Source organism: Acomys minous, assembly GCF_964271855.1.
Source record: "Acomys minous genome assembly, chromosome: 12".
Taxonomy (NCBI): domain Eukaryota; kingdom Metazoa; phylum Chordata; class Mammalia; order Rodentia; family Muridae; genus Acomys; species Acomys minous.
Genome location: NC_140493.1, coordinates 86,520,627 through 86,543,952, shown reverse-complemented (window position 1 = coordinate 86,543,952; position 23,326 = coordinate 86,520,627). Strand labels below are relative to the sequence as shown.

Here is a 23,326-nt window from a genome sequence, read left to right as displayed (position 1 = left end):
GTTCAAGTTCCCCCGGTGGCCGGGATGCCAGAAATCAATCCGGCCCCGTCGGGCCGGCTGGAGAGCGGCGCGGATCCAGCGAGCTGCCCTCAGCAGCCTGGCAGGGTTATTTATAACCGTGGGTCGCCTTACCTCCTGACCTTCAGCCGGGGACCAGAGGTGCAAAGCGATTAGCTTCTCTCCCGCCGCCCACTGCGAACAAACACCCCTCTGTGCGGCCTCCAGGAGAGCATGCCGGAAGCAGGATGTTGACGGGTGTTCTTCAGGGTGGATCCAGTCCCATGTGTGTGTGGGGGGGTGCGGCTGGGGGGTAAGGTGCCACAGTTACTCCTGTCGCCTTGCTTCCCTGGTTGCGAATGTTCTGGGCTATTCTGGGCGGCAGTTTTATTTACAATATAGGACACCCCTGTCTGGGTCTGCTCCATTGGGTGCCCGTTCTGAGCCAGAGAGAAAGAAGCGAGTAGCCCCCCCGGTGTCTGAAGGAACTGTGTACATGCGACCCCTGGTACTACACTACATACTGAAAGCGGGTCACAACCGTGACATGGAACTCCCAGTTCCTGGGTTGATGTTGATGGTTTTCCCCACTGGAGACCAGAGCGCCCACCTGGGGCGAAGGTAGGGCAGGGGACACACACCCAGTTCAGCCATCCATTCAGCAGTCTTTGTTAGGCCTCTAGTAGGCACCTCCCAGGAGATGTTACTGCCTGTGGGGCTGTCAGTGGATAGTCCACAGAGAAGCCCTGGGCCTGGCAGTGACAGAACGTTTCTATGTATGAGCCCTGAAGACAGACACCAAGACAGAGGGGAGATTCGGGAGGGAGGGTGTCTTGGGAGCTGGAGGCCGAGTAGTTGCCAAGGGCAGGCATAGGCTAAGCTCAGTTTCACATTCTAAGCCAGTGAAGGCTGTGGCTCAGTTAGCAGGGCCTCCCCTGGATAGCTTCCAGTGCCCTTGCCCCTAGCACAGAGGGCGAAAGTCTCACCCAGTGCCCATCTGGGTGGTGGACCTTGAGAAAGCTGTGGCCAGGCCAGATGAAGCTAGTTCTGCCTGTTGGAGAGGCTTGGGCACAGTGTGGTAGGAAGACAGGGTACACTGTTTTTGTTGAGACAGGATCTCACATCATGGCCCTTGGCTGGCTTGGAACTCTTATGTAGACCAGGCTGGCCTCAAACTCTGAGATTGGTCTGCCTGAGGGGTTAAAGGAATATGCTACCATACCCAGCCTCTGTTACAGTCTTGGACACTTTGTTTAAAAATAAATAAATAAATAAATGTGGACAGAACTTTGGCTGTGTGACTAGACCTCTCTGTGTATCCTCTCAGACTTGTTTCCACCAGCCAGCAGGGTAGGCATTAATGGATTGTGAAGAGCAGTCTTGGCTCTACTGCCTGTTCCTGTGACCTAGCCATCTTCTAGGCCAGAGGACTAAACAGCCCTGCCCCCCCCCCCACTGCTCTATGCCACCCCCACTCCCTTGGTTCAGCCTAGTTGTGTTTTTTGATCTAGTGAACCTCAAGGGGACAGATCAAAGATAGGTACGTGAGTAACTGTGTGGCTGTAGTGGCCACTGATGGCCAAGAACTCATCCCACAGTATAAAGAAGTGTGTGTGTGTGTGTGTGTGTGTGTGTGTGTGTGTGTATTGGGGTGTGTCCTTGTGGGAGGTGCTATACATGGGAGGCTGTGTGTAGGATCTTTGAGGAGGTGCCAGCAAGAGCATGGGTGACAGTGTTGGGCACGTTGAGTTACAGGAATGCTTTGGCAGGTGGGGCCAGCAGCTTCAGGCGAGGGCCTCCCTTTCATGATCAGTCTGTGGCCAGTGGGCCCTGACCAGTCAATGAACTCAGGGTCTGAAAGAGTCAGCGGCTTTTCCAACCTTTTTTGCCAAATGGGATGTCAGCACGGGGGTGGGGCAGGGCAAGAGAGGGAAGGGGATGCCTGCAGGCAGGCTGGACTAGGAAGGTGGCAATGACTTCATGACAGCTGGCTGCTGAGCAGCTGGCTGAGGGGGTGGGGAGCGGGAGCCTGACTAGGCCAGGAGACCTGCCCCCTTGGCCACTGGTCAAGGCCAAGGCTGTTGTTCCTTTCCAGACAGGGAGAGGCAACATGGCCTCAGTATCCCTCCCGAGGCTCCTTCCTCCCCCACTGCCTGCCCAACCATCCCGGAGGGGACCTATGCCTACTTTACAGGCTGAGGTCTGCTAATGCGGTGTGACTAGGAATTAGGGTTAGCACGTCCCCTACTGCGCCCCACAGAGGGGCATTTAGCCTTTGAAAATGGAATGCCTGTTGTATGTGAGAAGCTGGCCTTCTCTGAACCCCTAGGCTTTATGGTTCTCAAACCCATCCAAAGGAGGGTTCTTCTTGGGGAGTGCCCCCACACTGTAAAGAGAAGCTTGGGCCCCTCCCCACCACAGGCCAGCAGATGGTTTCTACTTCAGCAGAATGCTGTTTTTCAGTCAAGGCTTCACTGACTGCTGGCTCAGACTGGCTCCTCGGCGGGGCTGGAGGGACCCCAGATCATAGACCTGGTGGGTGTGAGCTTGGCCTTTGTACCCACAAGCTGAGATCAGCTTTTTTTTTTTTTTTGGAGGGGGGAGTTCTTTCTTCCACCATTTACTAGTTTCCCATAAGAATAATAACTACCCTGCTTAACCTTTGTAGTTCACAGAGGACTTTTACAAACATCTTCTGGCTTAGCGCTTACCCTAGGCCCCGCGACAAGCAACTCATACACCCATTTTGCAGAACAAGAAACTGAAGTCAAAGTGGGAGATTAAGGAAGCGGCTGGCGCTCAGGCTGGCTCTAACCCAGACACCTGCCACAGCAGCAGCCTTCTCAGGGAGCGTGGCAGTCATGTGACTTCTCAGAGGGCAGACTGGGCCCTGCAGCCAACAGTGAGCAGTGCAGGGGCCCTCTGTGTCTCCAGCCTGGTCTATGAGAGGCCCACCTGCTGTCTCCTTGTCCAGTGGAGGCTCAGGGAGGAGTTACAGGGACACAAAGGTGACCAGTGCTGAAAGTTGGCCATGGAGTGCTCAGGAGAGTCTCTCAGAACACGGCTGGCTGCTGGTGGTGCTGGGCTCTGGCCAAGAAGTGAAAGGGCCAGCATTTCCTGGAACAAGAGTGTACCGACACTGCCTAGGACCAGCTGCCGCCGCGTGGGCTCTGCCCACAGCTGGAGGAGAAACAAGAGGACAGAATAGTGAAGTGTGAGGCTTTCTCAGAGCTATGGTACAGGATCTGAGAGACACTTTCCTCTGAGTGGGACGCTGTCAGTCCCTCCTGTGAACGTGAGTGCACTCAGCAAAATGCAAAGCTGGGGATGGTGGCAGGTCCACTTGCTTTTTTGGAAATAGTGATCAGAGAAACACTAAGGATGGACCAGCTATGCTTTCCTCCAGTGGCTCGGGGTAAATCTCTAATGAAGTTGTTCTGTGTGTGTATGTATGTGTGTGTGTTGGGGGGGGGTGTCCCTTTTCATTTCCTTTTTTGAGACAGTCTCATTAGGTAGCTCTGACCAGCTTGGATCTTGTGATCCTGTCTCAGCCTCTGTAATCTGGGGATTATAGCTGCCTTCTGCATAAAGGGATCTGGATTCTTAACTGAGAGATGGTACCTGAGTACCTAGAAAACTCCTAAGGGAAGGGGTAGAGGTCATGCCCCACCTCACCCCTGCCACTGCAGAGCCTAGGACTTCCTCCAGGAACCCGAGCAAAAGGAACATTCTAGTACACATACTGGGAATTCCTAGAAAAGTTTCAGGGCCAGTTCTTTATGCCATCTACCTTTGACTCCTGTCTGACCAGGAGCTGGGAGGAAACATGCCCTTAATCCTCTCTTGGAGCCCTCAGATAAATCCAGACCCTGCAAGGAGACATCATGGGTATGGCTGGCTGCCTGCCCCTCTGAGAGGGCATGTCAGTCAGTAATGCCGAGGCCAAATATAGAGGAAACCAGATACCTTATGGGCCCAGGGCCTGGGGAGACCCGTGGACTCTACAGTTCCTGCCCCACCCCCAGCTCTTTCAAACCCTGTACCCACCCCCCACCCCCCACACACACCATAGCCTGGGCAAGCAGCCAGGAGACTGGCATCCCCTCTCCTGGCCGCCGCCCACTTGGGGACATGTCCCAACAAGTCCAAGCACAGCAGGAGGCTGGTTCAAGGTTGGGGGGGGCAGGGCTTGAGCTGGGTGTGAGCGTGGGGACACCTCTCCAAGCCCTTTTACAAGCGTGCCTTCCCACAGGGCTTCCAACAGCAGGAGACTAAGAGGAACCACTCCTGCCCTTGCTTCTTCCGCTTCCCCCAGGAGACCAAGACTATAAAGCTGGGGTCGGGGAGACCAGAAAGCCAGGCCAAACCCCAATAAACTACTGGTCAAATCGAACTGCAAATAATTAGTCCTGATGGCCTCCACCCTGCTCTCCTGGGAGTGAAAAGTCAAAGGGCAGAATTGCTGACGCAAATGTCAGGGGAGACATGTGGAGGCTTGAAACAGCTGGGCTCCTGCTCGCAGCGAGGTCACTAGAGCCCTGAACACTGTGTCCCCCAGGGCAGCTGTTCTCAAAGCATCCGAGCTAAGGGGGCTCTGTGGCTTTTCCCTCCTGGCTCCAAGGTCACCAGAACCTGATGGAGAGGATTATTCAGACTCTTGGGAGAAAAGCTTTGCCTTCTGCCTGATACTTGATTCTGGTCTTGTGAACCCCTCCTGTGTTCTACAAAGAGGGAAAAAGGCCTCTGTCTCCTGTGAGGGGGATCCTGGCTCCAAACCCTCTTCTGGGTTGGTACACCTTGGCAGCATTACCCCAACTGTGCACAGTGGTGGCCTCCAGTGGTCAGTGCAGGATTTGAACTTGGGCCTGGGGCTGGGCTGCTACCATCGTGACACTGCAGCCCAAGGCCCAGGCCAGAAAACCTTGGACAGAGCAAGAGCAGCTTGGGGATTTGGCTTTGGTCAAGGATATTTACTAGGTCTTAATTTTTCCTCATTGAATTGTGGCTAGACCTCAGCTGAAATATCCCACTGTTAGCAGATCAGGTCAACATGTCTGAGGATGAACTCATTGTCTCCTGGCCCCAAACCTCCTCCTCCGGACTTCCCTGTTTCCATTAATAGCACTGCCACCACCCAGTCCCTGGAGCTCCAAACCTTGTCATCTTCCACTCCTCCTTTCTGGACTAGGCATCTGCAGGCTGCCCTTCCATCCTTCTGTTAGTTGGCCTGGTATGCTCAACAGTGCCACCCAGGGGCCAGGCCCAATCACATGACCCAACACCTGACGACTTTGTGACTTGAGGCAAGTCCCAGCTTTCTTGGCTATAATGTGAGAATACTCATTTCATAGGATAATGTGTAACTCAAGTGACAGAATGTACCCGAAAACCCTACCATATAAGAAGTTCCTACACACTGACTTTTACATCTAGAGCCCAGAATTAAAGGCAGCCTCTGGGTTCATTAGGCCCATCCCCTGCCTTCAGGGGCAGGTACACTTGGCAGATGTTGAGGTTATTTAGCCATAGGAAATAATTCTTAGATGTGACAATCACAGGTCACATTCAGCAGGCTGAGTGAGGGCAGCCCATGTGCAAGGTTCCAAGTGAGGCTGAGCACACAGCCACCCATCTGAGGGGCATGGCCTCATGGCAGGTGTTCAAAGTCATCCCACTGCCACCCTGACCGTTACTCCTACCCCTGTGTCCATGTGTGCCTTAGGGTCAGGAAGTGAAGCCCAGGCTGACCCAGCTGGCTGTTATCCAGGTCTGTTTCCCTGTGGGCAGATGTTCCTTCCATCACCCTGTGGATAAGGACCTGGATCCCACACAGGTCCTTCAAATGAATAGTAGGAACCAGATTCCTAAAGGGGATTTTCATCCTGAAGAGGCCACAGCAGGAGCATCGGGTGGAAAGGCTTTTAGAATGAGGTGGATGGGCCATCCTAGAGTTCTCGGTCACCTGTCCTCTAAGACCGTAGTTCTCAAATGGAAGGATGCGTTTGTTCCTGTTTCTGTTGTCACAACTGTACAGTGGGCGCTGCTAGACATCTTCAGTGGGTCAGGACCAAAGATGATGATGTACAGCTTCTCAGTGCTCAGGACAGACCTGGAGACAGGGCAGCCAGTGACAGACACAGACCTGACCTTCAGTTTTTATAATGATCTTGGTGTTCCTGTCCCCCTGCCCAGCCCAGGGAAGTTTCTAGAATAATCCATGCTGACTTCTCAACTCTTTCACAAGGACAAATAGGCCCTGGAAGGACACTCAGGCCTGGGCACTCCCCATCCTATTTCCTGAGCCTCCTCTCTGCTGGAGCTGCATGTAGTCCCTGACACTGAATTCAAGAGGGGAAAGCAGAGGCCATTGAGGAGCAAAATGGCTCTCTCAGCTTTCTTCAGAACCAGCCTTTAAGCCCAGAGGGGAGGCAGACTTCTGGAGAGGCAGGGGCAGGAATACCTTGGCAGGGCCAGGAAGCTTCTGCTACTCCATCTAGAGTTTACATGTCCTCCTTTGACTTCCACAAACACCATTCCTACATAAACCACTGTCTTTCCCCCAGGACTGACTGGTGTCCCCAGATGGAACTCCACCTTGTACAGCTCTGGTATCAGAGCTTCTCATACAACTCAGGTGTCTGCTCTGAGGTGACTGAGAGAAAGTGACCCTGAGAGCCCATTCTGGGACTGCTTGTGGGGCTAGGGACTCACAAATATGCTCACCGTCTGTCTCATCTCAGTAAAGGACACCACCTTCTCTACCATGGTGATGGTGTCAAGCTGCTGGGTAGTAGCAATGGGCCTGGCTCTGGACCCCAGCTGTAGCTGCTGATGAGCCAGGTAGTTCTCCAAGAGAGATGCAGCAATGACTGCAGAGCCTAGCCCTAAAGAAAGGGCTAGCCCTAAAGAAAGGAGGAACTTGGAGTTCCTGAGTGTATAAGGTTCTGCAGGATCTGGGGTTCCAGAAAAGCCACCACTTGCCTCAGAGGTTACATCTTGGGGTCACACCCATGTCCTGGAAATCCCTGTTCCATAGCATTTAATCTTTACCTTTCTTTCCACTATGTTGCCACGCTGTGTGGGTGGGTGGGGGGCATTGCTACCAGCCTGTCCCAGTGCTGCCACCCAGGAGGTCACTCACACCTCTTAGCAATCTTCTATTTTCAGCACCCCAGAGCTGGGGAGGGGTAGTGATGGCCTGGCCTTCCTGCCCGAGGGATGTTCCTGCCATTCTTGTACTGGGCCAGGGCCCCAAAAGAAGGGCTAGGAATTTGGCTTTCTGCCTGAAAATGGTCTTTGCCCCAAGCACCTTCCCCTGGCTCTTCCCTTTCTTTCCCTGTGCTGTCTAGCCATGTCAGCTGGTGGGTCTGGACTTCAGTGCTGTGCAGGGGTCAGTCCAGGATAGAGCTTTCTTTCGCTGTGGGGATAATAGGGGAGCTCCCTCCCTAGAGAAACTTTGGCTGGAGTTTGGGGCATCCATATCCATCCTTCTGGAATAGCTGTGAATTCTCTTAAACCCCCTAAGCTTGAGGCTGCTAGTCACTGCTGCTGAGATGCCATATCCTTCAGGCCTGTGCCTGCTTTAGCCAGGTGTGTGACCCAGAGCAGCTGTCACTTGGCTGGCCTGTATCGAGACCTCAGGAAGCCTGCAAGGGTGCTTCACCATGGGCTCTGCAGCACCCACCCTACTCCAGTCTCCACCCCCCTGATCCCCTCCTGGTGTCAGCAGCCTGGGTAGGGAATGTTGGCCAAGCTTCTGTCCCCTCCATGGGGCTGACAGTCAAAACCTCACCTTCCCCAGCCTTCTGGTGATATCTTCCCCCTCACTAACGTGTAACCAACACTGATCACAGATGGTGGAGGAGCCCTCCCCTCCCTCAATCCTGGGGCAGAAAGCTATCCTAGGACTCATTCTGGCCCAACACTGTTGTGTCTAAAAACTGAGGCTCAGAGAAAAAAATGACAAGGCTAAGGCAGTGACCACACGGAGCAGCTCAGGAGGGGATGTGAGCTCACTGATAGCAAGGGCAGTTGACTAACAGGTCCCTGTCCCCGAGAGACAGCAGAGGAGGGAGTGTAGAGAGGAGGGGGAGAGAGGCCTTGGAGGTCTATTCCGGCACACAAATGCTCTCCCTCTAATCCTTACCCCCGCCTTTCTTTTCCAGCAGCAGCTATAAAAGCCAGGAAATAGATGTGGATTGATGGCCTATAATGGGCTTAGCTAGTGCTGTGACCTGCTGAGTTATGTAACAGAGATATTTGTTATCGGCTTGGATGAAGTTTCCATTGAAGCAACTCACTAAGCTGATTCCATGACATTTCCTTTAGCATGCTCAGAGGTAGCAGCAGAAATTGCTCTGCAACTTCAAACACCACACTTGTGGTGTGGACACTTCCAAAACTCCCTCAGGCCAATGTTTCTCTTACCTATCTCAAAACCTGCTCACCTCGCCAGATGTGGTAGCTCACACTTTTGATCCCAGCACTCTGGAGGCAGAGGCAGGTGGATCCCTGTGAGTTTGAGCCCAGCATCGTCTACAATGAGAGTTCCAGGACAGCCAGGGCTATACAGAGAAACCTTGTCTCGAAAACAAAGCAAGGAAGCAAACAAACAAAACCTGCTCACCTCAGCACCAGCCCCATGCCTGGGTCCCCTGATGCCCAGGCTATAGGCTACCTTGGTGGAGCAGAGCAAAGATGTTTTCCTGCCCCTAGTGAACAGGTGGGGAGGAGAAGCAGGGGAGTGAGAAAGCACAGCAGCCTGGGGGAAAGGAAGGCACTGAACTAAGAGTCAACAGCTCTGCTGTTGCTGCTCTTGGCTTCTGGCTCCTTAGCACTTGGAGGTTAATTCCAGTATGGCGCCACCTTGTGCTGAAAAGGGAGAAGAGCCTGCTCTCTAGCTGGCACATTGGGTCGTCTTTCTTCACCTCCTTTCTTGCTCAGGGAACGACCGGGTCTTGTGACCTCATCTCTCATCCCATCATCTCAGTTGCTAAAGGGGCCCTAGGAAGAAGGTGTCTGATGGTATTGATGCTTTCCTAGTTTCTGTCCAGCTCCAAGATCCCCCAGGAGCCGGTGGTGCTGGTGCACGCCTTTAATCCCAGCAGAGGCAGGCAGAGCTCTGTGCTTTCGAGGCCAGCCTGGTCTACAGAGTAAGCTCCAGGCCAGTCAGGGATACACCGAGAAACTCTGTCTCAACACCCCGCCCCCCCAAAAAAAAAGATTCCCCAGGAAACACAAGTGCATGAGATGCCCCTGAGAGTGAGTAAAGCATGCTCTTGGTGAGGACTGTCTTACACTGTTGCTCCTAGTTGTTTGTGAAAAGCCCCTCGTAGCTTCCCTGAGAAGGAAGTGCAGTTCCCCACACTCACCCCTACCGCCTGTCCAGCCTCCACAGATACAGACCAAAGCATAAAGCATGGAAGGCCAATGGCTGAAAACTCACTCCCACATTTCAAACTTAAACCACAAATCCTTGTTTGGGATGATTCAAAGGTAAAAGAAGATAGGCCGGGTGACAAAGGACACCAGGAAAAGAAAATGAGGCATCCTCACGGAAGGACACAGGCATCTTGCTAATTGTCGAGTGACACATGACCACATGCTTTCTTGCAACAAAGAACCTCAAGACCACTACTGTGGGGCCAAGGAGGAAAACCTGGTTTCTGCACAGTTACTCCCTGTTGGGGTGTCTGTGCCTGAGATGCCCCTGTTAATATCTCCAAAGACACAATTTTGCCTTCTTGCTTAGGAAGGGTACTACTAAGCCTTAAAGTCATACCAAAAGCATAGAAGCCTCTGGACACCAGTCTCCGCCCTGTTGTGTATTTGATGTTAGTTTTACTTGATTTGGTGTCTGTTCTCCACTCATGTTCTGAGTTTGGTTCTTGTTATAAAGCATTAGGAAACAGGTGTCACGAATGCTTGAATGGTATCTAAAAATGTCAACTTTACCACTACTTTCATGCTTCTTTCTGTCTGCATTAGGAATTAAATGCAGTCTTCCTGTGCTTAATTTTCAGAATAAATCTTTTCTTTCAGTTGGGGATGGCAGGCCAACAAGGAAAGGTCTCTGACAGGGTCAGAGTACTGCTTCTCTGGGGACCACCTTCCCCCCGGGGTCATACCAGGCTCGGAGCACTGATAAACAGATGGGAAATTCTTGCAGCCAAATTATAAGCAGATAACATTCCAGTGTCACATGTTCAAGCCCTGCATTGAATACATTTGATTACATGTCAGCATTTCTGAGTCAGCTTTCCTCATCAACCTGTGTTCCTCTTATTCATCTACACATCTGACCTCTGCTGAGTGCCCTGCAGGGCCAGGGTGTGTTGTACTGCACACAGTACCTCACTTGCTCAGGCTGAGCATTATGCGGTGTTATAGCAAGGGAACACAGTAGTCATGGAACTATTGGAGGGTCACCAATTATCAGCCAGTGGACCAGGACTCACAGGCAGGCCTTACCCGACATGTGCAGCGGTTCCACGGCCAGCAGGGCTTCCCATGCCTAGGCCTGTGGATAACATGGGCTCCGTAATGCTCTCCACAGGGAGTTCCTGCAGATCGCATGTGAATTCATGGACATGTACCTGGAAAAACTAGATGCCATGAGCTAATGGCCTCTGCCTATGAAAACTATAAGAAATTGTCTTGCTAAGCAAAACAGGCTCATGAGAGGTAGCAGCAAGCTTACAGTATCCTAATCTTCAACTGCTTTTGAATCCAAAAATAAGGACTATGAAGCTGAGGCAGGGGTAAAACCTTACAAAATCACTACCCAAAGGCCAAGGGCGAATGAAGCTTTGTCTCCTGGAAAATACGAGACAGGAGGGCTACCCTCCTTGTAAACAAATGTTACCAGCTTGAGGAGGAAAACCTTACTGTGCAATAGCTCCCAGGGCAGATCATGGCCACACCTCCCTCTTCTGGCATGATTAAGAACTGCAGCTTCTGATGAGATTGCTGCACCCACAGTCAGGCTGTATTTTGTCTTCCTCTATTTTAGAACCTGAACTCTTTACCTCTGTGGGTGGAAGCTATTATGCTGCTTTTAGCTGGCCAAAGAAGCAAAGAACTATTTGGCTTCAGTGTCTCCTTTGATAAATTGGAAATTCTAAGTACTTCGACCCTCCTTAATTGAACCCCAATCTCTTACTCTGTGAGTTCAAGACCAACCTAATCTACACAGCAAGTTCCAGGGAAGCCAAGCCCAATAAGTGAGAGCCTGTATCAAAAGAATGAAAAACAAAGGCCAAAGATTACTATTATCATTAAGAACTTGAAGCAGTCGCAGCCTCTGCGAGGCATGATTGTGCATACCTTTAATCCCAGCACTCAGGAGGGAGAGGCATGTGGATTTCTGAGTTTGAGGCAAGAAGGAGGAGGAGAAAGGAGGGAAAAGAAAAGAGAAGCAAGAACTCCACCTTTCTTAAATTTATTTTTTACAGTTATCACCCCCCAGTGTGTGTGTGTGTGTGTACACCAACGTCACAAGATGACTTGTAGAAGGAGTCGTGACCTTAAACACCTTTATCCACTGTGCCAACTCACTGGCACCAAATCTCACCAGTCACCTAATTTCACTGTCTTGAAAACATAATCAAGACACATCGGTATCACATTAATCACTACTGTACTAAACTGCTGTGCTGCTGTGGGTCTCCTTTATAATCATTCATGTGCTCACATCCCTGAACAAGTGTGTCAAAACACAGGTCAAAACTTCATATTGGAACATGTCTCTTACCACTGAGCAATCAATCCCAGGGGCTGAGTGCAGGGCTAACTCCGCTTTCCTAGCTGCCGACTGAATGCCCTCTTAACCACTGCCACGTGCCACCTGTACTTGTGAACCACGGACAGGTCTAAATGTCCCCACTGCTCACTTTCAGTCCGTGTCACAGAACAGTAATCTTGGTTCTCAGAAATGATGTTTTATGGGACAGATTATTGGACTTTCTGATAAAAACCAAGTCTAGAGCCCCAAGAAAGATAAAAACAAAGCACACTGGACCTCACACATGTTTCATATACATATTTATATATATTTCATGTACAAAGTTACATTCCGAACCCCAGGGATTCCATAATAGAAATAAATACTGAAATAACTACATTGCTAAATGAGCTTTTTACGAATAGAAACAAAGCCTCAGCATCTAAGAGATAGCAAGTGGGCCGTTCTAGAGCCCAAGTTTATGAGGCAAGGAAAGTTCTGGATGTCTAGGACAAAAACAAATTTGGGACATAAACAGTTAAAATATATTCAAATATTGAGAAATATATGACAAAATTATTAATAAAACTTCATTTTTAAGAGAAAGAAAAAGACAATTAGTGTTACAGAATAGCACAACCCTGTTAGAAAAGCATTTATGATTTCAACATTTATTTCCTTCTCTTCCCATCTTATAAAGTGGGACACAATCAGCCCCTTCCCCACATGATCAATTAAGAAACCTAAATCTGGTCAAGTCCTTTGGTAATAGTCATAATACTTACTAGGAAATAAATATCCATTTCCATGGCATTTACAAGACACATATTCTTTTTAGATTAATATGAGGCATTTTGTTCTGTTATGAAGGCTGCATGTTAAGTGGTCTCTCCTCGACTTCACAAGAAATGAACAATGCTGCAACTGAGAGTGCATTAACCTCTCCACAGCAAACACATTCCATCTGAGTAGTGATGCACTGCATGCTCTGTGCTGAAATGTTTTACGCTCCCAGCAAGCTGCAACTTGTAGGAGATTTTTCCAGTTTGGAATCTATACACGCAGTAAGAGAAGGATATTCTCAAAACTGAGGTCTAGAAAACAGTCTGCTTTTGCCTCACAGAGATATTAGCCTGTACTACCTAGCACATTGAGACACACAATGCTGCTGCTGCTTTTATAGACCAGCCATGGCTGCACATTTGTCAGCTCATATAGTTCAGCCTCAGAGAGAAGCCAGATGTAACCAATGACAGCTCTCAGTGCTCTGCCTTCTTCCTCCCAAAGTCAGTTTTTTGCATGGGAGACTGCCCAGAGCACTCAAGCCCTCCCTGTCCTGTGGGGACTATGGCATTTTAGCCCCTTTCACTGCTTGCAAGCAGCTTACATTCTGGTATTTTTTCCAAAAACTACCCCTTGACCAAAATAAACATTCCAAGAGTGACTGCTATGGAGGGACGAGGAAGAGAACTGGAGTTACAAACACAAACACAACCCTTAAAGCAGCCGCTGCAGGTACGTCTTGAGCTAAAATCACCACACCTACAGTCTGAGTGAAGTCAACGGCATTAAGTCTCAAAGAAACAATTAGAACCAGAAAGAAACAATGGCTGTTTCTTCTTTACCTTTTGACTTCCTGAGTTATGCTGCACCGCACAAACACGAAAAGATCTTCCAAACAACAACGAGGGGTCTGACTCTAGGACAGTTCTTGGGATTAAAATTCCTCCAAACTTTGGTGTCTCCTTATGAATTTATATACTTCCAATAAATGTTAACAGTATTTATTAAAAAGTATTTGCCCCAAATAACTCAGACTTGAAATAAAGACATAGCAAACAAGCTATGGAACAGTGATCTGCTCTGAAAAAAATGAATAAGTAGATCAAAATATTATCCTCTATGATAACATAATATGCTTTATCACAACAGGTGTTTTTCCTTTAAAACACACAGGGGCCACAGTTTAGAGTGTGCCCAATGTGCTTATGATACAAAAGCTTCCCATGCTCACTAGGTCCCATGTATTTTAGGATCTAGCCTAATCATGTATATGAAAAAAAATCACTTTTACAGATAATTTTGTATCACAGTCTGGGGAGGAAATCCCTGGTACTGAAGAATGCTTAGACAAGCTGGGTGTGGTGGCTCACGCCTATAATCCCAACATTTGGGAGGCAGAGGCAGGTAGATCTCTGTGAGTTTGAGGCCAGCCAGGTCTACAGAGTAAGCTTCAGGCCAGCCAGAGATACACTGAAAAATCCTGTCTTTAAAAATAAAACAAAACAAAAAACAAAAACAAAACAACAAAAACATTAAAAAAAGAATGCTCAGACAATTAGAAAAACCTGTGTTTGAGTTTTGTCTATGAAGTGGTCCTTCCAATGACCAGAGGATCTGTTTTCTGTTATTTATTTACTTATTAGGTTTTTCGAGACAAGCTTTCTCTATGTAGCCTTGGCTGTCCTGGACTCGATTTGTAGAGCAGGCTGGCCTCGAACTCACAGAGGTCATCTGCCTCAGCCTCCAAAGTGCTGGGATTAAAGGAGTGTGCCACCATGCCGGGCTGTATGTTTTTATTTTTAAAATAGTACATAACATTATGTTTTACTTTGCTTGTGGCAGTGGGAAAGAAATGATAAATCATACGTTTTCAGAAAGCTTGAGTGAGGAGGTTAAACAAGAAACCCTATAGCATCCGGGTTTTTGAAAACTCGTAAGGTTATCATCAGTTAAAACTAGATTTGAACCTACTTTTTCAAATGGACATTGAGAGTGGAAAGACTAATGCTGACTTTGCTAGCTTCACAGCACTTCCCTTGGAGATGGCATTTTAAGCAGGGTACAGATGCTGAAGCATTATTTATGCCAAGCAAGCATCGGTGTTTGATAGTTTTATACAGAACAAAAGAAATCAACTTTCCTAATCATTCTGCGTTCAGCTAATTGGGCCAACCCCACAGCCACCACACTCAACAGCTTAAGAGTGGCCTAGGAACATTTAGCTAACAGGTACATTTTTTTTCCCCCATGGAAAAAATTGAATCAACTACCACCATTGTCTAGGACAAGGAATACAAAGCAGTTTCCTTTTAGAACATCCTTCCAATGTTGAAGTATCCTCTACATTTCCCAGAATATTTCCTAAACTTCAAATAATACATTTCTTAAATGTGAGGATGAAAATGGGTAAAATTAGTTTAAAAAACGACACTATTCAGAGAAGTAGGCTTCATAAATTTAGAGTTCTAATGAGACAGGAACAAGAGATTTTATTTAAATAGTGTAGCCTTAATTTCTTTAATATAAAACCCCCCAAATCTGATGAAAACAAAGTTTTATATACCATATAAACAAGATTTGTCAGAATTGAAAGTGAAAGTTAAAGTAATTTACAGTCAGCTCTTAGCCCTCTTGGGACATTTAGATAAATCCTGATAATCCATCTGTTATTAGTGTGTCAATTCTATAATACACTGGGAAAACTCTCTTGTACTTCGTGGTACAGTTCCATTTATTAAGTCTTTCCATTAGTTCCATTATTAGTGACAGCTAAAGCATGACCTCATCAATTACGTGAGTGACATTAGACTGTGGCAGAGCAAACCACATCAGGATTGCTTTCTGTAACTCACCAGTTTGCAGAAAGTAAACATTCTTTGATTTGTTCATGATATACTGAAATTTCCCATTAACACTGGTGCAGTAAACTAGCTTGCTCCTCTGTACTGTTACCATAGGACAGATTTTGAAATATAAAGGTAACAGGGAAAAATGCTCACATATTATGTGGTCTTTCACAAAAAGAGCATTAAATAAAGGGAAAATAAACCATGCAGAAGAGGCAGCTTTCTCGTCTCCACCTGTCTGTTATGGACTCATTCATTGCTGCACATCACTTGCCACACTATGAGGTGACTCCTTTCTGCTTTGGTGACTGAAGGCTCCAGTGGAAGATCCTCTCCAAGAAGTTCAGATTCTCCACCTTCATCACCTAGTGGAACATAAGGAAACGGACGTTAGGGTGAAGACAGAAAACTCAGAATGATGTGAACGGGACTCATAGTTAGTCTGTGAGCACAATGCAAAAAGCTGGTTTGATTTCTACTGCAGAGAACACAGTGAAGAATCCCAGGGGGCTGGAGACACAAGAGACGGCTCAACAACTACAGCACTTGATAATCCGAACTGGAGAGATGGCTCAGAGGTTAAGAGCACTGACTGTTCCTCCAAAGGTCCTGAGTTCAATTCCCAGCAACCACATGGTGGCTCACAACCATCTATAATGTGATTTAATGCCTCTTCTGGTATGCAGGCTTGCACTGTTTACATAATAAATAAATAAGTTTTAAAAAAAAACCAAGAGCACTTGGTTGTCTTTCAGAGGACCGTCACCTATGTTGGGCAGCTCACAACCATCTCTGACTATGGTTCCAGGGGATAAGACTCCTCTTTCTTGCTCCTAAGGGTACCCATATACACATGGTGTGCACACAAATGAAAAAAAAAAAGTAAAAGAAGAGTTGGGGGCCAGTGAGGTAGTTTACTCGGTAAAAGCATTTGCCACCATATTGTGGAAGGGGAGAATTAATTCATACAGACTTCCCTCTGATCTCCATATATATGCTATAGTGTATGCACATGAACACACACATACACATTAAATGTAACAATGACAAAAAATAGGAGAGCCAGAACCTTCACCTGTAACCCCCCACAGCAGCAAGTGCCTGACTTCTGAAATTCCCTATTCCTTTCATGCATGAAGGCTAGTTCACAATACTGTGCTGGACAGACATTACAATATGTCTGTTCAGTAATGATAATAAAAATGAGAGACGAAAAAGCAAATATATCCAGTTCTGTGTTTTTCCAAAATGGACATTCTACTCCTGTTGATTTCAAATTAAGAAAGTGTGAGTATGGAGCGCACTAACTAAGGCCCAGCAAGCCCGGCTGACTCTCGGTGAGCTGGGGGCGTCCTCCATCTGAGATGGCGAGTCTGCCCCGGCACTGCTGCTCCTCCCCACGAGCTCACAGCAGTCAGCTCTGCTGTGCAGAGCAAGGTTATTCTGGTACAATCTAGCTGACAACTTGTGTAGTGGGATGGATTTTTCAGCAGAATCCTAAAAATGTGCACACTAAGAAACAAAGATAATCCACCGATGTACTGGAATTTTGTAATGTTTCCATTTGAGTTTAGCAGAAGAAAATGACACTATTGACTAAAAATAGAGGAAGAGAAATTACAGAATATACAAACTTTTCTCTGCAGGCCAACCCTCCCCACCCCACCCCCGACCACGCCTACAAAATGGCTTTTTCACAGCAATGTCAAAATATAGTGAGCACACTCAGGTCAAAAGACAAGCTTTCTCCAACTAAAATATAATCATATATTTAAGGAAAAATAAGTTTGGCTCTTTTTTGTTCTTGTTTTTTTAAGACTTATTTATTTTTATTTTATGTACATGGGTGTTTTGCTTGCATGTCTGTGCACCATGTGTATGCAGTGCCCAAGAAGGCCAGAAGAGGGTATTGGCTCCCATAGACCTGTAGTGAACTTCCTTGTGCATATTGGGGATATAGCAGGGGACCTCTGGAAGAGCAGCAAGGGCTTTTAATCACTGAACCATTTCTCCAGCCCCAAGTTTGGCTCTTAAATTTTAAATATTTATAATGGGCCAGGTGTTGTGGAGCATGCCTTTAATTGTGGCACTCCAGGCAAAGGTAGGCAAACTTCAGCAAGTTCTAGGCCGGCCTGGTATAGTCAATTGCAAGCCAGCACGGCCACACGATGAGACCCTATTTCAAAAGACAAGGGCAACAGCAAACTACAATGGTAAAGATCAAGTGGCTGGGACAAAGGTTGCTGGTTACTTGCTTTCCGAGCTGTTTTGAAGACTGTTACTATCTTGTTCCCCAGGCTCCCTATATCCTACAATTTAGGATAAGCCCTTACAAATGCAGGATTGCTGGGATAAATTCCTATTGTTAAAACATTACAGAAAATAAGAACAGCAATAAGGTTTAACTCAGGGGTTCTTTTGTTTGTTTGTTTGTTTTTTGAGATAGGGTTTCTCTTTGTATCCCTGGCTGTCCTGGACTGGCTTTGTAGACCTGGCTAGCGTTGAACTAATAGCAGTTCACCTGCCTCTGCCTCCCCAAGTACTGGGATTACAAGCGTGCACCACCAAGCCTGGCTTATTTTGGTTTTTTGAGATATCAGTTCACTTTGTACCCCTGGTGTCCTGGAACTCACTGAGCAGACCAGGCTCCATCTGTCCCCGCCTCCCAGGGTGCCAAGACTAAAAGCGTGTACTACCATGTTTTGTTTTTAAAAACAACATATTCACTATTAAAATTAGCATTTGCTTAAAAAAACAAGTGTATTTTCCAGGCTGGATTGCTAGAGATACTGCCAAACCTGGTTAAGCAATTTTTATGCTATTTTCAGAATCTGCAATGGTATTTGGTGGAGGTGGAGAACTGCAGAGATCTGACTAGCATATTCTTTAGTAATATTCCAACTGCTACACTGCACTCCAAGGAAAAGCTACAACAATCACCCCATGGAAGGGAGTCTCTACAATTCCTTTCAATAAAACAGTGCTGTGCCAGTAGTCAATTGCTTTAAAATGCTTTAAAACTCTGGTGTTTTTGCTGGCATCAAACTCTAAAATGTACATTAATACCTCTGGCCCACAGAAGTATGCTGAGAGCCTTTGGCATTACATGTTCTGGTTTATACTGAACACCTGTGTACACTATCATTGATAAGAACCTTTGATAAGACACCTTTATTGTATTCTCTACAATAAAATGCTAAGACACTTATTAGGCTAGTGTGTTTCTTTGTAGCAAGCACACATTTGTACAGCACTTCTTCCTTCCCTGTCTTTGGGCTGCTTCCATTTAGTGCTCTGAGTGTGACCCTCCCACACCTACTAGCTAATGATTCCTCATGGTGCTACTTCTGTCTCCACCATTACTAGCCAACTCAGATACCCACTTTTTCTTCTCTTCTTTTTTTTGTAGATAGAGTTTCTCTATGAAACAGCCTTGGCTGTCCTCGTAATTGCTTTTGTAGAATCAGGCTGGCCTTGAACTCACAGAGATCTGCCTGCTTGCCTCTGCCTCCTGGGTGCTAGGATTAAAGGTGTGTGCCACCATACCTGGTCTTAACTAATTATTTTTACTTATTTTGTGTGAATTGGCATGAGGGCGTCAGATCCTCTGGAACTGGAGTTACAGACAGTTGTGAGCTGCCATGTGGGTTCTCTGGAAGAACAGACCTCTTAGCCACTGAGCCATCTCTGCAGCCCAGATATCCACCTTTTCTAACTCACTGCACATCTCTTGTCTTTAACCTAAATACCTTCTCCCCAAATCTAGCCACATTATTCCGCCATTTCAAGTTCTGCAATTCTCCTTTGCTTGAAAAATAAGTACGAACTTTTCTTGGTGTCATGCTTTGAATGAAAATGGCCCCCACAGACTCACAGGGAGTGGCCACATTGGAGGTGTGGCCTTATTGGAGGAAGTGTGTCACATGGGTGGCTTTGAGAATTTAGATGCTCCAAGCAGCCCCAGCAGCTGAAGCCCACAGAGCAGAACTCTCGGCTCCTTTTCCAGCAGCACTGTGCCTGCCTGTGTGCCACAAAGCTCCCTGCCAGAATGATAACAGACTCACCCTCTGAATGGTAAACCAGCCCCAACTAAATGCTTTCCTTTTTAACAGCTGCTGTGGTCATGGTGCCTCATCACAGCAATAGAAACCCTAACTAAGATACTGGGAAAATACTTTCTATTTCTTTTTCCTTTCTGTTAAAACACACAGACACACACACAGACACACACACACACACACACACACACACACACACACACACACACACACACTCTCTCTCTCTCTCTCTCTCTCTCTCTCTCTCTTTCTCTCTCTCTCAATGAAGGTCTTCCATAACTAATCTCACCTTCCTTCTGGATGAAAAGTCTGTACTGTGTTACCAGTTTTTACAAAGACTTTCTTCAACCATCTTCTAAGATGGTTTTACCTGTCCAATAACCCTTCAGTCAAACTGGTGATATGACACGCTCAGTGAAGCATCTGTCTAACAGACATGAAGTCCTGGTTTTAATACCAAACACTGGAAAGCAAACCAACCCCACGCAACAAGCAAATGAAACTAAATCACGTCAGTCAAGCCTTTTTCAAAAAACAAAAACAAACAAACAGAACTTAGGAATTGCTGATCCCCAGCCTGAGCTCAGCAGCCTGTTCCCTAACATAACCTTTTAGATTAACACTACTTATTCAAAGGTGTGTACTGCCATGCCTGGCCTTTTTTCCTTCCTTCCTTATTTCTTTCTTTTCTTTCTTTCTTTCCTTCCTTCCTTCTTATTTTGTGTGAATCGATGTGAGGGTGTCAGATCCCCTGGGACTAGAGTTTAACTGATACATTTCTTTTCTGCCTTATCTTCCCACCACGGGAAGAACTAACAGCTCTCCACTGGAGAATTTACAGTATTTTAACTTGATAACAACATCAGCTCTGTATCATTCTATAAAACCTATTGAAAGGAAGCAAGCGTGGCAAAGCACACCTTTAATCCCAGTGTTTGAGAGGCATAGGCGGGTGGATCTCTGAGGCAAGTCTGGTCTACAGAGCGAGTTCCAGGACAGAAAGAAACAAATCTATTAAAAAGGGACTAGTGACTTAATTAATTTTAAGACTGTCAGGCACAAGGTGAGAAAGTGACAGATAAACAATGCTTTATGAAGTATTTTTATTTCACCTTTTGGCGAGAAAACAGGTTCTTGTGAGTGGATAGTTCGCTCAAGGGCTTATGTTTACAATTCTTCAGCTCGTCACATGAACCTTCACATACACCTTTGGCAATTTATAACACTCTTTCAAAGGAATGTTTTTTGGTATGAAAGAAACACAAACACACATATATAATAGATATGTAGAAACAGTGCAATATGCAAAAATCCTTTTTTAAGTAAAAGATTCAAAGAGAAGTTAGAAATCATTATCAGTGATTTCTTATTCATTGTTGGTAAAAACCCAACTTACAGAGCACAGTGAAAACTGACCTCCCAGAACAAAGACTTACCCATCCGGAAGTCAATGTAGCCTTCTCCTCCGCTGATGACAAGCATGGACTTCAAGGGCGTCTGGCTACTGGGCTCCTGTGCAGATGACCCTGCTTTGTCAGCTGTTAAATCTGCTCCACTACCGCTACTTTGTGGGCTGATGACCTGACCTGTGTTGCACAGAAACAGAACAGTGAGGTAGGAATGCTATAGTTTTCTACACCCTTTCAAAGTTAAGTAAATTACATGGTTGACTAATGACTATAATTGCAGAACAAGGAAGGGTATGGCAGAGGATAGTCATGAGCTCAAGGTCAGTGTAGACTACAGAAATCTTGATAAAAAAAAAATAGAACTTAAGCTGGACAATATTCTGACTGCCTTTAGTGTAAGGGCTCAGGAGGCAGAGGCAGGAGGATTACTGTGAATCGAAGATCAGCCTGCTCAAGGAAGTGAATTTAAGGCCAGCCAAGCATGCACAGTGAAATCCTGCCTCAAAAAGGTTAAATAAATGAAAATGCAAATATTTAAAACACACACACACACACACACACACACACACACGTATTCAACATCAAGGTACTAGAAACACTGGTAGGCTCTAGATGATCAGAAAACCATTATATGAAGTTTTAAGAACACAAATGAAAAATCTGGAGTAAACCAATTTCAAAGTCAACAGGAGTAGATGTCCAAGGTCCAGTGGAGATGCGTGTATGGCCAGGTGGATGCTCACTGGCTGCTCCCAACTACACTGCTCTACTTTTTGATCTGAGGGGCAATAGAAAGTTCCCCTTCTAACGGTAAACATTAGTGTTTAAGACAGAAAAATCTTTCCTTAAGCCTAGGAATTGCATTTTTGTTGTGGTTTGAAAAAGAAATGTCCCTTATAGGCACAACTATGTGAACACATCGTTCCCAATTAGTACAACTGCTTAGGGGGGTGGTGTAAGCTTGCTGGAGGAAGTAGAGCACTAAGAGCAGGAGAGCTCAGAGCTTGCTCTACTTTCAGGATGCTCTCTCTGTTTTGTGGCTGCAGTTAAAGATGTAATCTCAGCCCCAGTGTGGTGACACACAGCTTTAATCACAGTACTCATGAGGCAGAGGTAGAAGGATCGCTGTGAGTCTGAGGCCAGCCTGGTCTACAGAGTGAGTTCCAGAACAGCTATGGCTACAGAGTGAGAGACCCTGACTCAAAAAAGAGCAAAGTTGTAATTTCTTAGCTTCCTGCTGTCACACTATCCCTACTGTTATAGATTCTAAAATCCTTTCTTTTCTAAGTTGCCTTTGTCACAGCATTTTATTACACCATAGTAAAGTAATACGAAGTTCATAATATTCCAAATCTATGCCCTTTTCTTTTATAGTTAAGAAAAGTATGTTGGGTTTTTTTTTTTGTTTTGTTTTGCTTGTTTGTTTTTGTCCTGGACTTGCTTTGTAGACCAGGCTGGCCTCTAACTCACACCATTTGCCTGCCTCTGCCTCCCAGAGTGCTGGGATTACAGGTATGTGCCACCGCACCTGGCTTATTTTTTTTTAACTTAGAGTATACATATAAAATTGCTGCTACATGTACCATTTGTTTTAAAGTTCAAATTCTAAGATAGAATTCTTTGAGTATGAAATGGCATGGAAGAGAGAAACCTTTACATATCATTCACAATAGGAACAACTGAACAATCTCCAAGACATTCCTCTTAGAGAGCTTAGACCATGGGCTGGGGACGTAGCTCGGAAGCAGAGTGCTTGCCTAGCATGTGTGAGGGCCAATGTCCAATCCCTAGAGCTAGGGGTGGTGGTGTGTACATGTGTGAGAGAGACACAGATAAAGAAAGCTTTGACTATGAAATACTTTTTCCTTTTTCAGAATCTGCCGTCCTTTGGTCAACTCTCACAAACCATATGTCTCTAGTCACTAGCAGAACACTATCATATGATGTGATACACTATAATTCCACATTTTTAACTGAAGGTGAACGGGGTAGTATGATGGATCCCCATAAGGCTTCATGACTGCATTAGTGAAGCTTACTCTGGAAGCCATCAAGCCTGCTAGGAACAACTTCTGCAGCAGAAGGCAAAGCATGAATGAAACTAATACAATTTCACCCTTAAGGCTAAGTGGCCTATGACAAACAACAACATTACTAACTCCACTTTCAGATTCATACTCAAAGGAGAAGTCTTCCACATACACAGTAAGAAGGCTCAACACTGGGAGATGGGCGGCTCAGTTGGTAAAGTGCCTGATGCACAACTGAAGACCTGAGCTTGGATCTCCAGCATATACATAAAAAGTTGGACAAGAGCCAGGCACGGTGGTGCACACCTGGAATCCCAGCACTGAGGGAGGCAGAGGCTGTGAGTTCAAAGCCAGCCTGTCCAGGACAGCAAAGGCTACAGAGAGAGAAACCCTGTCTCAAAAAATCCAACCAAACAAAAAGTTGGCAAGGTGGGCTTGTGTATACTGGTGCTGGGGTGCAACTGCAGATGTGTAGGTGTAT

At 46.5% G+C, this 23,326-nt stretch overlaps 1 protein-coding gene and 1 long non-coding RNA gene across 12 annotated transcripts in view; one reads left to right on the top strand and one right to left on the bottom strand.

Moving 5' to 3' along the window:
* The first annotated feature begins 211 nt into the window (after window positions 1-211).
* Window positions 212-6,557, top strand: LOC311609896. 2 transcript variants are annotated; one of them, XR_014783534.1, is made up of 2 exons: window positions 212-283; window positions 4,250-6,557. It is a non-coding gene; the product is annotated as an uncharacterized lncRNA (long non-coding RNA). The 2 variants fall into 2 exon arrangements; XR_014783535.1 differs by lacking the exon at window positions 212-283 and adding an exon at window positions 2,753-3,412.
* A 5,465-nt stretch (window positions 6,558-12,022) lies between these two features.
* Window positions 12,023-23,326, bottom strand: part of SPAG9 (sperm associated antigen 9) — a 133,961-nt gene continuing 122,657 nt past the window's right edge. For all 10 annotated transcript variants that reach the window (XM_084803315.1, XM_084803318.1, XM_084803317.1 and 7 more), the window contains 2 exons: window positions 20,843-20,992; window positions 12,023-15,713 (listed from right to left, as the gene is read on the bottom strand). In XM_084803315.1, coding sequence (XP_084659441.1) covers window positions 15,598-15,713; window positions 20,843-20,992 — 266 coding nt within the window. In that variant the 3' untranslated portion in view covers window positions 12,023-15,597. The remainder of the gene's footprint in view (window positions 15,714-20,842; window positions 20,993-23,326) is intronic.